The 17,667-nt window shown below is 38.3% G+C and overlaps 1 protein-coding gene across 1 annotated transcript in view; it reads left to right on the top strand.

Moving 5' to 3' along the window:
• lmx1a.S (LIM homeobox transcription factor 1 alpha S homeolog) overlaps window positions 1-4,799 on the top strand; it is a 43,858-nt gene extending 39,059 nt beyond the window's left edge. Inside the window, exons 6-8 of the mRNA XM_018261069.2 lie at window positions 2,014-2,095; window positions 3,034-3,201; window positions 3,767-4,799. Of these exons, the coding sequence (XP_018116558.1) occupies window positions 2,014-2,095; window positions 3,034-3,201; window positions 3,767-3,927 (411 nt within the window). The 3' untranslated portion in view covers window positions 3,928-4,799. The remainder of the gene's footprint in view (window positions 1-2,013; window positions 2,096-3,033; window positions 3,202-3,766) is intronic.
• The last annotated feature ends 12,868 nt before the right edge of the window (window positions 4,800-17,667 follow it).

Raw genomic sequence — 17,667 nt, 5'->3', positions numbered from 1 at the left:
CAATGAAAATTAAAAAGATGACATTTACAAACAAACCCATTTTATTCACTATTGTACAGTTTATAGCACGTAAACTGGCAATGACGTTTTCCTTTCCTTGCACTCAGCTATAATACTCAAAAATTGATTGTCATAAATAGAATTTTTTGCAGTTTTTGAGATATACATGGTTTATTTCTTTTGTTGACCTGCTAAACCATGCTTTTTGTGCACAGTACACAGCAAACTGCTCACAGCATTAGCGTGTTGGTTGCAGTGCAGAAAAAGTAACGCTGGCTAACCAAATATATATTGCACTGCTAGTTATTTGGCCTTAGTACCATGTATGAAATAATTTTGTATTGGTGATAAATGTTCATTACCTGACACTGAGGGGCAAATTCACTAACAATCGTAGTTTCGCCAGGCGCAACTTCGCCGCACTTCGCTAGGCGTAGTTTTGCCAGCGCTCCGCAAATTCACTAAAATCCGAAGTTGTGCTCAGGGGTAGCGTAAGGTTGCGAAGTTGCGCTAGCGTTGATTCGCTATGTAAAGCGAAGTTACGCTAGCGAAGGCTAATTGCATACGGCTCCAAATTCAAATTTCAATGGAGGAATACGTATCAGCACTACAAATGCCTAGAAAACCTTCAAATCAGCAAATAAAATTTTTATTTTGCCCTACACATGTGCCCACTGTCTAGGTAAGTTGCCATGAGTCAGGAAATGTAGGGGGGAAGGAGGGGAGCCCCAAAAATTTTTTCGATCTTTTTCAGCCTATCACCCATCATGTAGAAAACACGCCAGCGTTTTTGGGACTTAGAAAAAATTTTGACTTTTTTTGAAACAATCCCTATCTACTCTATTGCGCTTCGCCAGGTCTGCGGTGGCGAAGGAAGTCTAGCGTAAAAGGTAGCGTTCAGTACACTGCGCAAGTTAGTGAATTTGCGTAGTTACGTCGCTAGCGAAAATTCGCCAGGCGTAAGGGTGCGAAGTAACACTAGCGAAACTACGCCAGCGTTCGTTAGTGAATTTGTGCAGTAACGAAAATGCCAAACCCTAGCGAATTTGCCCCTGAGTTGGGGAAGATGTAATGAACTTATAGCATGCGCTGGGGCAATTATTTGCCTCATGTGCCTGAGGCGGCTTCTGCGATGCTGCCCCCCTCAGTCCCCAGTGATTACCTTTTTTTGTGCAAAAGCATGTACAGGGGGCCACATCGCTAGTGCAGAGAGAGAAATTACCCTCTGCTAGGAAAGAGCCAAATTTTTGTTTTAATGACTGGTAATTTGTCTCTTAAAGTTAACGCAATCATCTTTTTGCTACCCCAGCAACTCCGGGGCTTTTTCTGTCCGAGGCAAGATTATATCTGACGTTAAGGGGTGAATTTACTAGCATTCATATTTTGGCTTTTCCCTGAATTGTCATTTTAGTGCTAAAAATAATGGGATTGTACTAATTACTCTAAACCATGGAAAAAAAACCCTTAATTTATTAAATGAAAAAAACATGAAAAATACTATAACAAAACTTTGCCATCTAATAGCTGCCAATGTCAAGTAATGGGGATTTGACCTTTTCCAATTGCAAAATCTTTCTTTATTTCAAGCTTTCAGAGGTTTTCGTGTTTTTTAACTTGTATTTGCACAAAAAAAGGATTTCGAGCTATTCAGATTAGTTTTCGTATTATTTCCACAATTTAATTTTTTTGTGCTATTTATATTAGACGGGTTTAATAAATTAATTGGCATTTGTGGTTTTAGAGAAAATAAAAATTTTTGTGGTTTCTGAACCCTCTTAAATTGAAGGTAACGAAAACCACTAAAATTAGAATGTTGCTAAATGGGCCATCTCTGTTAAAAAAGGACATGTTTTACATGGACATAAACACAGTAAAGATCAATAAGGAATATTGCAAAGGAACTTCACAACAAGAATTGAGTACTAGGTTTATAGCCTTGTCTGAAGAACTTACTGTAAAAAAGCAAATACTGTCAATTACAAGAAACCCAATCTAGTGCTTTATTTATAACAGATGAAAAAGCTGGCAAGGAGACAGCAGCAACAGCAGCAGCAGCCGCAGCAAGATCAGCAGAACCCAAGCCGCATTCCCTCAGGTAAAAGAGTTTCTCAGCAGTATTAACTGGATGCAGTTGAGCCGCTAGGGAAGAGACAAATATTATATCTCTGTTATTAATAATGCTAACCTTATTATTAGACTTCATTTAGGTTTCTTTGTTTTACATACATCTGTAAGCTGAATTTCAAGTCATGCTGATTTCCTGTACTGCACTGTTTACAATCTAGTCCTGTTACTAGGGATGCACCGAATCCAGGATTCGGTTCGGGATTCGGCCAGGATTAGGCCTTTTTCAGCAGTATTCGGATTCGGCCGAATCCTTCTGCCTGGCTGAACCGAATCCTAATTTGCATATGCAAATTAGGGACGGGGAGGGAAATTGTGTGACTTTTTGTCAGAAAACAAGGAAGTAAAAAATGTTTTCCCACCCCTAATTTGCATATGCAAATTAGGGTTCGGTATTCGGCCGAATCTTTCACAAAGGATTCGGGGGTTCGGCCGAATCACAAAAAGTGGATTCAGTGCATCCCTACCTGTTACATAAGGGATATATAATGTTTCCCAAAAAGATAACATAGGGACTGAAGAGTAGGACGGCCAGAACTTAGTGTGCCAGTAATATACTGGAATAATTCATCATTCAAGACTGCCAATGGGCCTGCCATGCATCTCCATCTCTCAAGCAGCTGCTGGGTCTGCTGACACTTGGACTCAAACTTTTAAATTAAAAATAGCAATATTCTAGCATCCTGGTATTGTTTAGTAAACAACCAATCTCTGCACCCTTAAATTACTTTCCCTTCTAGGATAAAAGATTTAACTGGAGAGCATTTACTATTTTTTTACTGGAACCTAATACTGTCTGCCATGAATACTAATAAAATATACACGTGATGCAAAAACAGTAACATAATTGACTCTCGTTATTATCACTGATGTATATGTAAATTCTCATGATATATATTTTTTTTACAGCTCAAACGCATAATTCAAGCAGCTCTAGTATTGAAGGACTCATGAATGTTTTCACTACCCTGCCACAGCAACAACTTCTTTCCTTAGAGCAGAATATATACAGTTCTGACCCATTTCAGCAAGGTCTTACTCCCCCACAGATGCCTGGAGACCACATGCACCCCTATGGTATGGAATATTAGTTCTCTGAGACACAGTCTAGTATGCACCAATTCACAGGGGCTTATTAAGCAATATTTTGTATTATTACATACAAGAGGACAATTTATTAGTGATGATCTTTGAGCTCCATTGCTATTCAGAAAATCTTTTCTACAAAAAAAATATGAATAGAAAAGAATACATTATCATTAGCACATTATGCCACTGTAAATCAACCATATTTTCCTGCTTTGATATGAACTCTACATGACTTTTGTTCATGGCTTTAAGTATTATAGGATATAAATAAATTAATGATATCAATTCATGATGTCTAACTTCATTTGAAATGTATACTAGACCCTTTACTCCCTGCAGGAGGAGGCCTGCTTGAGGCCGTAGGCCAAATGTTGGTAGCAATGGTATTTTTCAGCTCACTTCTATGATGTCATCACTTAAATAAAATTCAAGCAGTACATAGGAAATGTTGAATGGCCCTGCCTTAGTATGTCCCAATAACTAGTAGGTGCATAATATTTCTTATGCTTGTATGATTGTATGGCATTAAAGAATTGTAATTTTCTTTTCTAAGGTGGAGAATCAATTTTTCAAGATATCGACAGTGATGACGCTTCCCTTAACAACCTGAGTGAGTGCCTTCTACATGGACCAGAATTAGGACTTATACAGGGCAGAATTGGAAACCCAATTGATCGCCTTTACTCCATGCAAAACTCTTATTTTACATCTTGAAAAACCAAGCTTGGTGGCAGAGCAGATATCATGAAGTCTTGATGTTTGGCACTTTTTATGATTATGCCACACTTAATTGAAATAATAGCAAACTATTTCCTGCCAATGATTCTTCTAAAGACTTGAAAGCTGAAATATTGTGTACACTTCCACTGTAATATTTTCTTGGGAACTACAAGCACAGAGAATGCAAGAGTAATGAAAACACTGGCCATTTTTTGTGAGGCTGAAACCAAACAAACTCTTGGTCTGTTCAGCTGCTATTAAGTCTACAGTACACTGAATATCCTGAGCTGCTGCTATAATCCCTACACTTGGATTCTGGATTTCTAATTAGTTCTAATAATGATGATTAGTGTTACACTGAGTCTAATCTAAATGTTTCTCCCAACATACAGTATCTGACATCTTCCAGGGACAATAAAAAACCACTCTGCTACTGTATCTTTGCATGCAGTGTTACCAAAAGGAATATATAAGAACTGTGCAACATTGCTAACAACTGTGAACATCACCAGCAATGGTCCAACATGAATGCAATTCTATGTGAGTCCACTTTGAAACAATACCAACACCTAATACCTGAAAACCAGTCTTGCTATAGAGATAGAGAAGACATAGTTGTTGATACTCATGCCATGAGCCATACACTGGAAAATAGTAGACTGATAAATTTTTCGTATCCATTTTACTAACTGAATTATATTGCTACAGACTGAACAGACAGGTCACATTGTCTTTGGGATATATATTTAATATTGCACATATGTGCCCTTAACTTATACAAAATAGTAATTTGCGTTATAATCTTGTAGTAGATAGGAACATTTTGTGTGAAATTCTCTATGTGAATTAAATTTTCTTGTGTTTCATTCAGTATTATTATTATTATTGTGAACAGTCATCGGTTAAAATTTGACAAAATCACTGCAAAAAAATACAATCTCACATGCATTTTAGCTTGAGTTTTTAAAACTTGAATTTTCCAAATCATCATCATCATTCATTTATACAGTAGTAAGAAGTCAAACATCTGATTAGCAAACTATCAGAATTGCATTAAGGCTCCCTGAATACACATGAACTAATATGTAAAACCTGACTAATAAAACCAAGAAGAAAAATAGAAAATAGTAAAGATTAAAATTAAAAAATATATAAATCTAAAAAAAATATTTCTGAATATATAAGCTTCATAAGTTACTTTTACTGTAAGTTACAGTAGGTGGTAATAAATTTGTCCCAAAATATATGGAAATATATGTCAAAAAGATTGAATAATTTATTGTGAAAATGTCCCCTTATTATTATTATTATTATTATTATTATTATTGTCTCATTATGAATACAAGTCCATGAGTTCATAGCTAAAGGACACAGAGTGGGTTGATGGAGTTGATGATGATAAAAACAATTGGTGATTCTTTGTGAGAACTTGATCTCTGATCAATCAGGTTGCAATGAATATGCTTCTCTGTACAGGTGAGCCTTTAGGGTGAATTTGAAGGTTTGGAAGGAAGGGTAGGTTAAGACAGGAAGTTTCAGTGAAAGACAGAAGTGTGCAAATGGAAATTGGATAAAGCGACGAGAAGAGAAGCAAGACCAAGGCCAGAAGAGAACAAAAGTTAATGAGGTTAAGGGGGTGAAGTATTATTAAAGATCCAAAGCTGTTAGAGAATTTAAGTTACATGAGTAACTTTACTCAAGATGGCTAGAAGGTTGGAGGAGATATTAAATCGTGGCAAGGTAAAATGCTATTTAGTCTAATATTCTAACATGGAAAGGGGTAGCATAGATATGGCTTAAGGTGAGGCCCCAAAATAATTCATCAGTAAGAATCAAAAACAACAAACAATAACAATGCAAAAAAACACATGGAAGCACAGCAAAACAATTATTTGTAATTTACAGTAACAAATGCTAGAAATATTTGAAGAAGATTGTTTAACCAGAATGAATAGGGTTGTAATAACATTACATTATTGTAACATGAGCATTGCAGACGTAGAGCTGAACATATCACTACACTGAATAACAAATTAGAATGGTTATGGTTATATGGGGATTCATATCAAAGGGTATTGATGATGGAAAGGACCTTAGTTGACAAAACATATAGGGATACAAAATCTACTCAATTTAATATAGTAAGCAGGTACTCTTTCTGCACTCTGCCGGATCTGCATAATATGGCCAGGGACAGTATTCCTTGCAAATGGACCATCTGCATTGTAATTACTCTTGGAGCCGCACTGCCCCAGAAGGGATGTCTTGTTGCAGATTTACAGTAGAGGGCAGAGATTTCACAGCACAGTGAGAATGGGTTATCTGGTCACAGAAATCACAGTCTCGAGTCTCTAAATACATTCTTTTTGGAACAAACTGAAATCAGAGACTAACTCCATATCATCAGACTTATGATCTAGTCCTGGCATGTAACTAATGACATCCACTTAAACCAAATAATTACATGGAATAGGGTCAGAGCTAGTGGTCATTATCACCCCTATGACCTGCAGTTAGTTGATATCTCTGTAACAACTCATTTTGACCCACATATTGCTGTGATTTTCATTAAAGTCAGTTTTAGAATTCCTGCTATTGTCATTTTGAATACATTTAAATTACAGTCATTTACTGGAAGGGTTAAACTAGATATTTAGGACCGGACTTTCAAAACCCATCTGCAAACGTAGGTCACATTTTTATTTTATCCCTTCAGTTATGATTCCAGGTGACACCTGTTCCAAATGTTCAGATAAAGGGGAGTGGATCAGCCAGCGCAAAAATTATCACACGATGACAGACTTAACTACAGAACTGACCTGTATGCAGCTTATCAGCTCAGCAAGGAGATGGGTGGGGGAGTATGTAGAGATGTGTGTAGAGACAGTGTAAGGATTTAACATCAGATTCAGCAGTCAACTGTATTGTATAGCATTTACATAGGATTATTAAGATGGATTTACTAAATACTGTACAAAAGTTCTGAATGCTCCAAGAAGCCACCTGAATATGATGTATTGAAATAGCAATTTAAAGGAACAGTAACACCAAAAGATGAACGTTTTTTAAAAGAATGACAATGTAATGAACTTTTGAGCTGCACTTGTAGAACTGGTGTATTTGCTTCAGAAACACTTCTACAGTGTATATAAACAAGCTGCTGTGTAGTCGTGGGGGCAGCCATTCAAAGCTGAAAAAAGAAGGAAAAAAGGCACGGGATATACAGCAGATAACAGGCAAGGCCTATAGTACACAATGGGATTCTTCAGCACTTATCTGTTATCTATTGTCTATCCTGTGCTTGAATGGCTGCCCCCATAGCTGCACAGCAGCTTTTTATATAAACTATAGTTGTGTTTGTGAACTGAACACACCAGTTTTACCAGTGCAGGTTAAAAGTATATTATATTGTCATTCCTTTAATACACTTTAATTTTTTGTTCTTACTGTTCCTTTAAGCTGAACAGATCTATTCAAAATATACTGACAGCTGTTCTTTGAAAGTATATAATGGAAGTATTAAAGGAATTGTTTATAACATAAAAACTGGCTAAATAGATAAGCTGTGCAAAATAAAAAATCTTTCTAATATAGTTAGTTGTAATGTATAAAGGCTGGAGTGACTGGATGTCTAACATAATAGCCAGAACACTACTTCCTGCTTTTCAGCTCTCTTGGTTTACACTGACTGGTTACCCTGGTTACCAGGCAGTAACCAATCAGAGACTTGAGGGGGGCACATGGGTCATATCTGTTGCTTTTAAATCTGAGCTGAATGCTGAGGATCAATTGCAAACTCACTGAACAGATATGTAACATGTGGCTCCCCTTTAAAGTCGCTGACTAGCTCAGAGTTATAGAGCTGAAAAGTAGGGTTCTGGCTATTATGTTAGACATCCAGTCACTCCAGCCTTCATACATTACATTTTTGGCTAACTAACTATATTAGATATATTTTTTATTTTGCACAGCCTATCTATTTACACAGTTTTTATTTTCACACTGAACTGTTCCTTTAAGAGAGAAATATCATGGCAAGGAATAATTTAGACTTTTTGGCTACTGGGAATATCTTTATATTTGGTTATTTGGCTTAGCATAACATAGAAAGGCTTGTTTACAATCACTGGGATCAATGCTGTGAGCAAAAAATGGCATATAATTGTGATTAAAAAGGTATGCAGCATACAGGAACTTTCTTACTGTGAACACCTAATACTGTACACAAGTCACAGCACTGTGGTGCAAGGGAACAGTCCTGTGACACCCATCTATTGCTCATTTTTAGTCTAGCCTTGGTTATCAACAAACATCTCTCATTATAACCCATTATTCATAAACTGACCCTTGCAGTTGTCAGAGTGCAATGTGAGATCTATTGTAACTGTTGGCACCCTAAACCCAGAACCGATGCCAAGCACCCTGGTCTTGGCTCGTGCTTCTGCCTTTGGCCTCGAGAGGAGCCCTCAGCTACTCAGATGCCGCCAGGTCTTATAATGTGAGATGCAAGGCGAAGGGTTCTGGACAAACAAAGGGGCACAACTGTAAAGCAAAAGTCTTAGGGCAGAAGGTTGCGGTACTAGGCGTTATAGAGAATCGTAGTCAGATCAGGCTGGGTTGGGGCAGGCAGAGTACAAACGAAATCACGACCAGGAAGTCAATCAGAGGGTTAAGCAGAATCGGAGTCGGTAATCAGGCAAGGGGTCAGGATACGGAATGTATAATCGTCAAAAGCCAGGCAGGGGTCAAAACAGGTAATCAGAATCAGGTGCAGAACAGAATAGCAACAGCTAACAGCACCAGCAAACAAGTCCTATAATGGGCAATGCAAGAATGAATGAAGTCCCTTTAAATACCCTTTGAATTTCGCACCATTGCGCGCTAGCGTCATCACGCCAGTGTGTCCACGTCCACGCGCCCTAAGGGACAGACATGGCACATGAAGAGGAGCGGCGGGCGTCGCACGACTAGACCACCAGGGTAAGAGGATTTTATTACATCTATGCACTAAAAAAAATAGGTTACAAAGAACTGAACAGATTGTACCTATACGTTTTTAACACTGCAATGTAAACATCATAAAGAAAACAGCATCAAATAGAGCATTATAGAGGAATACCACTCAAGGAGGAATTTCATAGAGAGGTAAATGTAAATTTATAGAATTTAATATGTATTTGGATTGGCGGTGGCACAGAAAACAGGAATATGAATTTGAGTGCATTATATTTGAGACTGCAAAGAACTCGTCTTACTTGATTTCCTCCATTGACCAATAACATTAAATAACATTTTGTTAAAGGAAAACTATACCCCCAAAATGAATATTTAAGCAACAGATAGTTTATATCAAACTGAATGACATATTAAAGAATCTTACAATACTGGAATATATATTTACATAAATATTGCCCTTTTACATCTCTTGCCTTGAACCACCATTTTGTGACTCTATCTGTGCTGCCTCAGAGATCATCTGACCAGAAATACTACAACACTAACTGTAACAGGAAGAAGTGAGGAAGCAAAAGGCAGAACTCTGTCTGTTAAATGGCTCATGTGACCTTACATGTGGTTTGTATGTATGCACAGTGAATCTTACGATCTCAGAGGGCGGCCCTTATTTTTTAAAATGGCAATTTTCTATTTATGATTACCCAATGGCACATACTACTAAAAAAGTATATTATTATGATAATGGTTCATTTACATGAAGCAGGGTTTTACACATGAGCTGTTTCACTCAGTATCTTTTAATAAAGACCTACATTGTTTGGGGGGTATAGTTTTCCTTTAAGATGGAAAAATTGCTGAGTATTGGATGACCTTCAAAATAGCAGCTGCTTGGATAATAGCTACCAAAATCCAATATTTTTCTGTGTGCATTTGTGATACTGAGCTATTGTTTTGTGCTGTATCTACATTCATTTGTATATTTAAGCCAGAAAATGTAGTTGGCAAGGGCAATGATATCTTGATAAACCTCCTTAGAGTATGTTTTTATAAACTGCAGTATACAGTAGCCTGTTGTCTTAGCAGCCAAAGATTTGAATTTCAGCAAAGTTGTTCATCCCATTCTGGCTATGTACACATGAAAGCCCAGAAATGGAATTCAGTATAAAAATGTGCCCCAGACCCCATGAAGGCACATAGTGCAACCTGTAAGCTTTACAAGGCACAGACTGGGTCACAGCTGGCTGGACCTGGGTAATTGAACAGTTGGCAGTGTGTATCATGTGCAATGTAGATATTGTGTATCCACTGCAATCCTCCTTATTAATATTAAGAGACAAAACACTGCTAAAAATCTCTCTCTTCTTGAAATTTAGGAGGATGAACTATGTGTCCAGTATATTGCAATATATTTAACTAGCCAAAGTCATCCCGGGCAAGCTCATTCCCATCTGATTCATTCAGAACTGCAGCATTTTACTATCCATTTATAGAGAGACTAGTGATGGGCAAATTTATTCGCCAGGCATGGATTCGCTGTGAATTTCCAAATTTTTGTCGACCGCAAATGTTTTTGCGAAATTTCAACACAATTTTGCTAAAACATTCGCATTAACATTCACATTAATATAAAGAAATAAAATAATAAACACAAAATGAGCCAATGGTTGCCAAATAAATATATAGCCCACCCAGATGTACCAAGGGCAGTAGTTGTGGGATCCCTGCATGAAGTCTAGTTATAGTGAAATTTCCTCTCATAGATACTTCTGTAAATTCAGCCTTATGGTCTGTTTGGAGGAGGATTAAATTATTTGCTATTTTAAATATACTTGCAGCAATGGATTAATTTCTTACACAGCAATGTTTTTCCATATGTCTATAGCTGTGCTATGATCTATATTTTACCCTGGCCAAATTTTTAACCTTAAAACCAGGTTTGCATTTATAAATTCTAAAAACCTCTGAAACTGACCAGATATAAGAGACTATACATTAATCGTATAGAGCTATAGGATTCATTATCCACGAACAAACCTGTTATCCAGAAAGCTCCAAACGATGGGAAAACCATCTCCCATAGGGGCAAATTCGCCAGCGATGGCTTCGCTCACAGCGCAACACTTCGCCAGGCATAGAATCGCTAGGACAACGCTAATTCATTATTAACATGTATTTATATAGTGCCAACATATTGCGTAGCACTGTAAGTTGCATTCAGTTTGCCGAACGCTGGCGTAGTTGCGCTAGCGTTACTGCGCCAAGCAAAGCGAAGTTGCGCTATCGTTGCAAAATTTGCATATGGCGGGAAGTTAAAGTTCAATGGACGTATATGTTGCAGCAAATACGGATTGAAGTAACTGCAGCAGCACTCTGTTCTGTGATAAATGATATTTATTCGTGCATCGGCAACGTTTCGAGCTATACCAGCTCTTTATCAAGCTCTGGCTTGATAAAGAGCTGGTATAGCTCGAAACGTTGCCGATGCACGAATAAATATCATTTATCACAGAACAGAGTGCTGCTGCAGTTACTTCAATCCATGTGTGAGAACCTTTTGCAGAGAGGAGACAGCGTGCACCTGTGACTTCAAACAGTGATTGGTGTGAGTGTGGCTCTTTATCTTTGAATTGTGTTGCAGCAAATACATTACACTACATAATCCCAGGAAACCTTGATAAAGGAAAATAAAGTTGTTATATTGCCCTACACATGAGCCCAGTGTATAGTTTATGTGCCATATGTTAGGAATTGTAGGGGGGAAGCCGGTTACCCCAAAAAAATGTTATGATCTTTTGCAGCTTATCTCCCTGAAAAGGAAAAGACGCTAGCGTTTTTTGGGACTTTTTTAGGAACTTCGCCAGGTCTGAGGTGGCGAAGACAAGTCTGGCACAAGAGGTAACGTTCAGTAAAATCTGCATCTTAGTGAATTTGCGTAGTTACATCCATTCGCCAGAGCCGCAAATTCTCCTGGTGTTAGGGAATGGAGTATGCTAGAGTCTATCTCCTTCATTACGCCAGCAGCGAAGTTCCGAAATGACGTCACGCAGGAGAATTTTGCTAGCGTAAGTCACTTCGCCCTTTAGTAAATTTGCCCCTTCGACTCCATTTTAATCAAATAATTCTATTTTTTTTAAATATTTTTCTGTGTTGATTTTTGTACTTGATCCCAAGTCAGATATAATTAATCCTTATTTGAGGCACAACAATCCTATTGTGTTTAATTGATGTCTGAATAATTTTTTAGATTTAAGATATGTAGATCCATATTACAGAAAGATCCCTGGTCCTTTAAAAAAAACCCTGGTCCCAAGCATTCTGGGTAACAGATACCATACCTGTATTTTTAAATAAAACCACACTTTATGTATCTGCATATTTAGAGCAACTAACAGCCTGGGAAGATTAATGTATTATGTATAACTTAATCTACAATTAACCACTTTTCATAGTGTAACGCTAATCTGGGCTATCCCCACCACAGTCCAGCTAGTGAGCAGAGCATGGTTACATTTGGACTCACACTTCAGGATCAGGGCCTTCGCTAAGTGGAAGCATTCCCTCTAAGGTGTAGTCTGTTTATCAGTGGCCCACATGTGATTGGTGGTTGCCATTGTGCAAAATTGACCACTTTTGATAAATGAGCATTGGTGATCCCAGCAGCATAAAAATACATAGTATCTCCTGGCATTAAATCCAACAGAAGTTCCTGGCAGAAACCCATAGCATCAAATGACACAGTGACTCCCAGCATTAAATGGTACAATAATTCCCAGCATTAAATAGCACAGTGACACAGTGACTCCCAATATCAAATGCTGATCCTCAGAATTAAATGGCATATAGACCAAGACTCCTCACAAATTCCAGTATTAATGGGACACTTACTCCCAGCGACTAACAGCGCAGTTACTAACGTTTCTAAAGGTCAAAGTGATTTCCTGCATCAAGAGGGGAAATAAGCACCAGCACCCACACTGCTAGATGACTAAAGGTTACCATAGACCTCTCCTTAATGACCAATTTTAGCATTTTAGCAAATCTCAAATTATCATGAGGTTAGTGGGCACTGAACTATCGTGCATCTAATGATTTTTTCGATCTAGCAGGCTAGAAAATTGTCATCGGTTACAATGAAATCCATCCGTTGTCCAATTGTTTGCAGGGCCAAGCAGGCAGCTACCCACAGTTTTCCTGGCTTCAACTAGACAATATCACTTGAAATGGTCTTTTTATTTGATGATGAAATCTTACATTTAAATGATCGTTTCAAGATAAGCTTGGTCTTCCAATAACATCTATGGCCACCTTAAGAGACGAGTGATCATGGGCCCCGAAATTGGATAAGTAGAATTAGTATAAAAAACAAAAAGCCTGCTGTACCTTATGAGACCCAGGTCACTTGCTTTGTGAACTGGGACCGGGTTCCTATGTGCCCATAGCTGACAATGCCCATGCATGGATCTACAGCTTGCATTTATACAATCGACTACAATTTCTCACTCATACTGGCTTTAGGACAGTCTATGTTCCCGCTCACTAGGTATCATTTCCAACCACCAGTCCAGATGCGATTGGTCGCAGTCAGTTAAGTGAAACGTTTATTAAAGTTGCTTGCATCAACATGCACTCCTTGCACTTCTGTTGTGCTAACCAATACTGCTGCATTCTGTTCTCAATTTAGTTAGTTGCACCTACTGATGCAGTGTAACCCCATGGTAGATACACAGCAGAGTGCATCAACTGCCTCAGTGGAGCTGCACCAAAAGTATATGCTGCAGCTGCATACACCACCCTCACAACCGATTCCAGAAATTTCACCAACCAGTCAATTTTGATTCATTGGCCACAATTGCAGAGATACTACTTAGGAACTGGGGTTATTTTGTTGAACTCAGCAAGGTTAATTAAACAGAATAATGATCTAAAATCTAATGACCCTGTGTCAATCTAACATAGGGGATAAAATCGAAGGAATATCATAAATAAATGTGAATGAAGGGTAATGTTGATTTTGAAAGACTTGGATGCTGAAAAATAATTTTTAGTATATGTATCCTTTGTATTACACTTTCAATATTAACTCCAATTTTAAATCTCTATGGGAATTTTCTAAAGAGGGGGAGAAGTCTAGAACACTTAAAAGGCCCACTCTTTCTCCACCCAAAATATGCTTTAGCCATAACAAAAGAAGATATAATCAGTGTCGGCCTGGGCCGGCGGGACACCGGAAAAAAAATCCGATGGGCCCCAACCCCCTCTGCAGATGTTAAAATTTTGGGGAAAAAAGTTTTCGGCAATGCGAAGCGCCTTCTGCATTCACACAGTCACGCAGAGCTCGGTGCGTCACAGTAGAGGGCCGGAGGGGGGCCCTGGACCAGCAGTCCCGGTGGGCCCCGGGCCATCCAGTCCGATCCTGGATATAATTCAATCAACTTTCTAATATACATTCATTTTATATTTAATGGTTTTAAAGTTATTTGTAGATGTAATTGATTTTGAAAAGCCAGGTCTTTTAAATCTGCCCTTTTAATCTGCCTTAACCAGCTAGTTTGAAACACTGTTTCAGGAGTCAAAACCAGGAGTGCAAAAAATAGCTTGATATATGTTGATTTTAATAACAATTCTATTTTCAAATAACTAAAATCATTGAAAATGTCTATATTGGAAAGTTGCTTAGAATTACATTTTTTTTCTTTTCACTTACTTAAAGGTATCCTGTCATCGGAAAACATGTTTTTTTCAAAAACGCATCAGTTAAAAGTGCTACTCCAGCTGAATTCTGCACTGAAATCCATTTCTCAAAAGAGCAAACAGATTTTTTTATATTCAGTTTTGAAATCTGACATGGGGCTAGACATTTTGTCAATTTCCCAGCTGCCCCTGGTCATGTGACTTGTGCCTGCACTTTAGGAGAGAAATGTTTTCTGGCAGGCTGCTGTTTTTCCTTCTCAATGTAACTGAATGTGTTTCAGTGGGACATGGGTTTTTATTATTGAGTGTTGTTCTTAGATCTACCAGGCAGCTGTTATCTTGTGTTAGGTAACTGCTATCTGGTTACCTTCCCATTGTTCTTTTGTTTGGCTGCTGGGGGGAAAAAGGGGGGGTGATATCACTCCAACTTGCAGTACAGCAGTAAAGAGTGACTGAAGTTTATCAGAGCACAAGTCACATAACTTGGGGCAGCTGGGAAATTGACAATATGTCTAGCCCCATGTCAGATTTCAAAATTGAATATAAAAAAATCTGTTTGCTCTTTTGAGAAATGGTTTTTAGTGCAGAATTCTGCTAGAGCAGCACCATTCTGATCTGATGGGCCCACGATTGGATCAGCTCGATATCACCCACCTCAATGTAGGCATATCGGGGAGAGATCTGCTCGTTTTGGCAACATCGCCAAATGAGTAGATCTCCCTGTGTATGGCCACAGGGAGATCTACTTAAAGGGATACTGTCATGGGAAAAAATATTTTTTTTTTCAAAATGAATCAATTAATATTGATTCATTTTGAAAAAAAACATATTTTTTCCCATGACAGTATCCCTTTAAGTAGATCTCCCTGTGGCCATACACAGGGAGATCTACTCATTTGGCGATGTTGCCAAAACGAGCGGATCTCTCCCCGATATGCCTACATTGAGGTGGGTGATATCGAGCTGATCCGATCGTGGGCCCATCAGATCAGAATGGAGGCCATACGGGGGTTCGGATCGCCGGACTGCATCAACGAACAGATGCAGCCATGATCCGAAGGGATTTTTTACCCTGCTCGATCGAATGGGAAAGCCTGTCCGCACAGGCCAATAAGCTGTCAGCAACTTTTATTGGCCCGTGTATGGGGGCCTTAAGAGGATCTGATGTCAGAACAGGGGTCTGTCTGACAGCCATACAGTCTGGTGATTGGTTAAAACTGTGTGTATACTAAAGAGGAGATTACATGGTGTCAGATGCCAGAAGCCTAGTGCAGGAACACCAGAGGCAAGCATCAGGAGCAGGTAATTCATATGCTGTTTTTCAGCATCTTAGCTCAGCTAAGCCCTCTGATATTGCTCTGTAAAAATACGTTGTGAGTGCAAATAATTGATTTGCGAATATAAATGTAAATTATGTATTTTCCCTTTATCAGTAATGTAATTCAAGGACATTATTCTTGTGTTTAGTTATATCTTATACAATGTCCTTAAAGTGTATGTTCACCAGTTACTAAACATATGCCCCTTGTCTATTAGTTCTGCATAGGCAGAAATTACCTTCTTAGAAACAGAAAATGAATGGTTGCATAAGGATATGTGATCCACAATCTAAAGTAAAAATACAACAAATTCAGCCATCTATATATTATTGGAGACTGCTTAGATTTCTATTTCTTTTATTCTTACTACACTGACCATTTGATATAATTGTCTATTATTTATTGCATAGTGCTTGGGATTCATTTATCCACTGGTTAAACTTGACAACATTGGTCATTCTCTGCATTTTAAGTTCCAAAAATAAATTGTGAATTCTAAAGAACAAGCGTTACAAATGATATGAACTTCTGCAAAACCCTGTGGTGGCTCGGTGTAAGAATAAAACTATTGTTATATGTACATATGTATCACCTCTATATTACACAAACTCCACTGTGCAGTATTCTAAAGGTAGATGACAGTTACCTAGCCCACCTTGGAATAAACACTGTGTGACCACGTGCAGGAGGCCAGTCCTAATGTGATAACATCTCACCCAAAATAGTATGTGCATTGTGCACCTTTAGAGATCCAGTTACTCGGCATTGGCTGGCAGAGTCGAGTTCAAGCTGGGGATGACTAGCCAGACGCATTAAAGGGTTTTGTTATTGAAACTCTAGATGAAGCAAAAGAAGCAAGCTTGCTGAGCCTGGCAGGGCTTCTCTACAGCACAGACTGATGCATATTATTCTGAATCTGCCACTGGGGATCTAGGTTTTGGCCATCCTATACTCTTTACCTGTGTGACTATAAAACCACAAGGTACCATATCATTTCTAATGTAATACATCCATGAAAGTGCAACATTTCCAACACAGAAACATTTCGAATTTGATCCATGCAAAAATACAAGGGCTTCAACATTTTTAACCCCATCATAGCCGGTGGGGGTTGGTTTTCTGACAGTAAAGAGGCTGAAAAACGAACATTTATTTACACTAAGAAACTATTTTACAAAACAATTATATTTTGTGTTTGGTGGAGTGGGTGTATCAGTGGTTTTGGATACCCACCTTTTAGATATAGGTGGTATAGGCCATTGCCCTCGATTGTTCTTCCTCAACCCCAACTCTTGTCCATGGGTTTCGGGCAATTCTTTGACTCATTTTACATTGTTACATTGTTATAGACATAATTCACTTAAGGCGAATTTTCACCTGTGAAGGCTTCGCCACACTTGGCGCAACTTCTCTAGGTGCAAATTCACTACCACAAAGCAAATTCACTAAAATGTGAAGTTGCGTCTCTGCAGTCAAACGGTGGAGAATTTTCGCTAGCGTTAATTTGTCAGCGCAAGCATTTCATAGCAAACTTTTGTTTTTTTCTGCCTAGCAAAACTTTGTTAGTACACTTACGCTTAGGTCAATTTAAATAGGGCACATATAGGTGATATACATGAGATGTTGGTGCAAATGCTTGAAAGGCGATGTATTATTAAGAATATTTATGGAAGCAAAATAAAGGCAAAAGAGATCCTCTAATACCCTAGATATGAGCCCACCCTAAAACAAATGTGACATGTCCCTCAAATGGTTAAAAAAATGTTAA

This window comes from Xenopus laevis, chromosome 4S, assembly GCF_017654675.1.
Source record: "Xenopus laevis strain J_2021 chromosome 4S, Xenopus_laevis_v10.1, whole genome shotgun sequence".
NCBI lineage: Eukaryota > Metazoa > Chordata > Amphibia > Anura > Pipidae > Xenopus > Xenopus laevis.
This window is presented reverse-complemented; position numbering and strand designations above follow the sequence as displayed.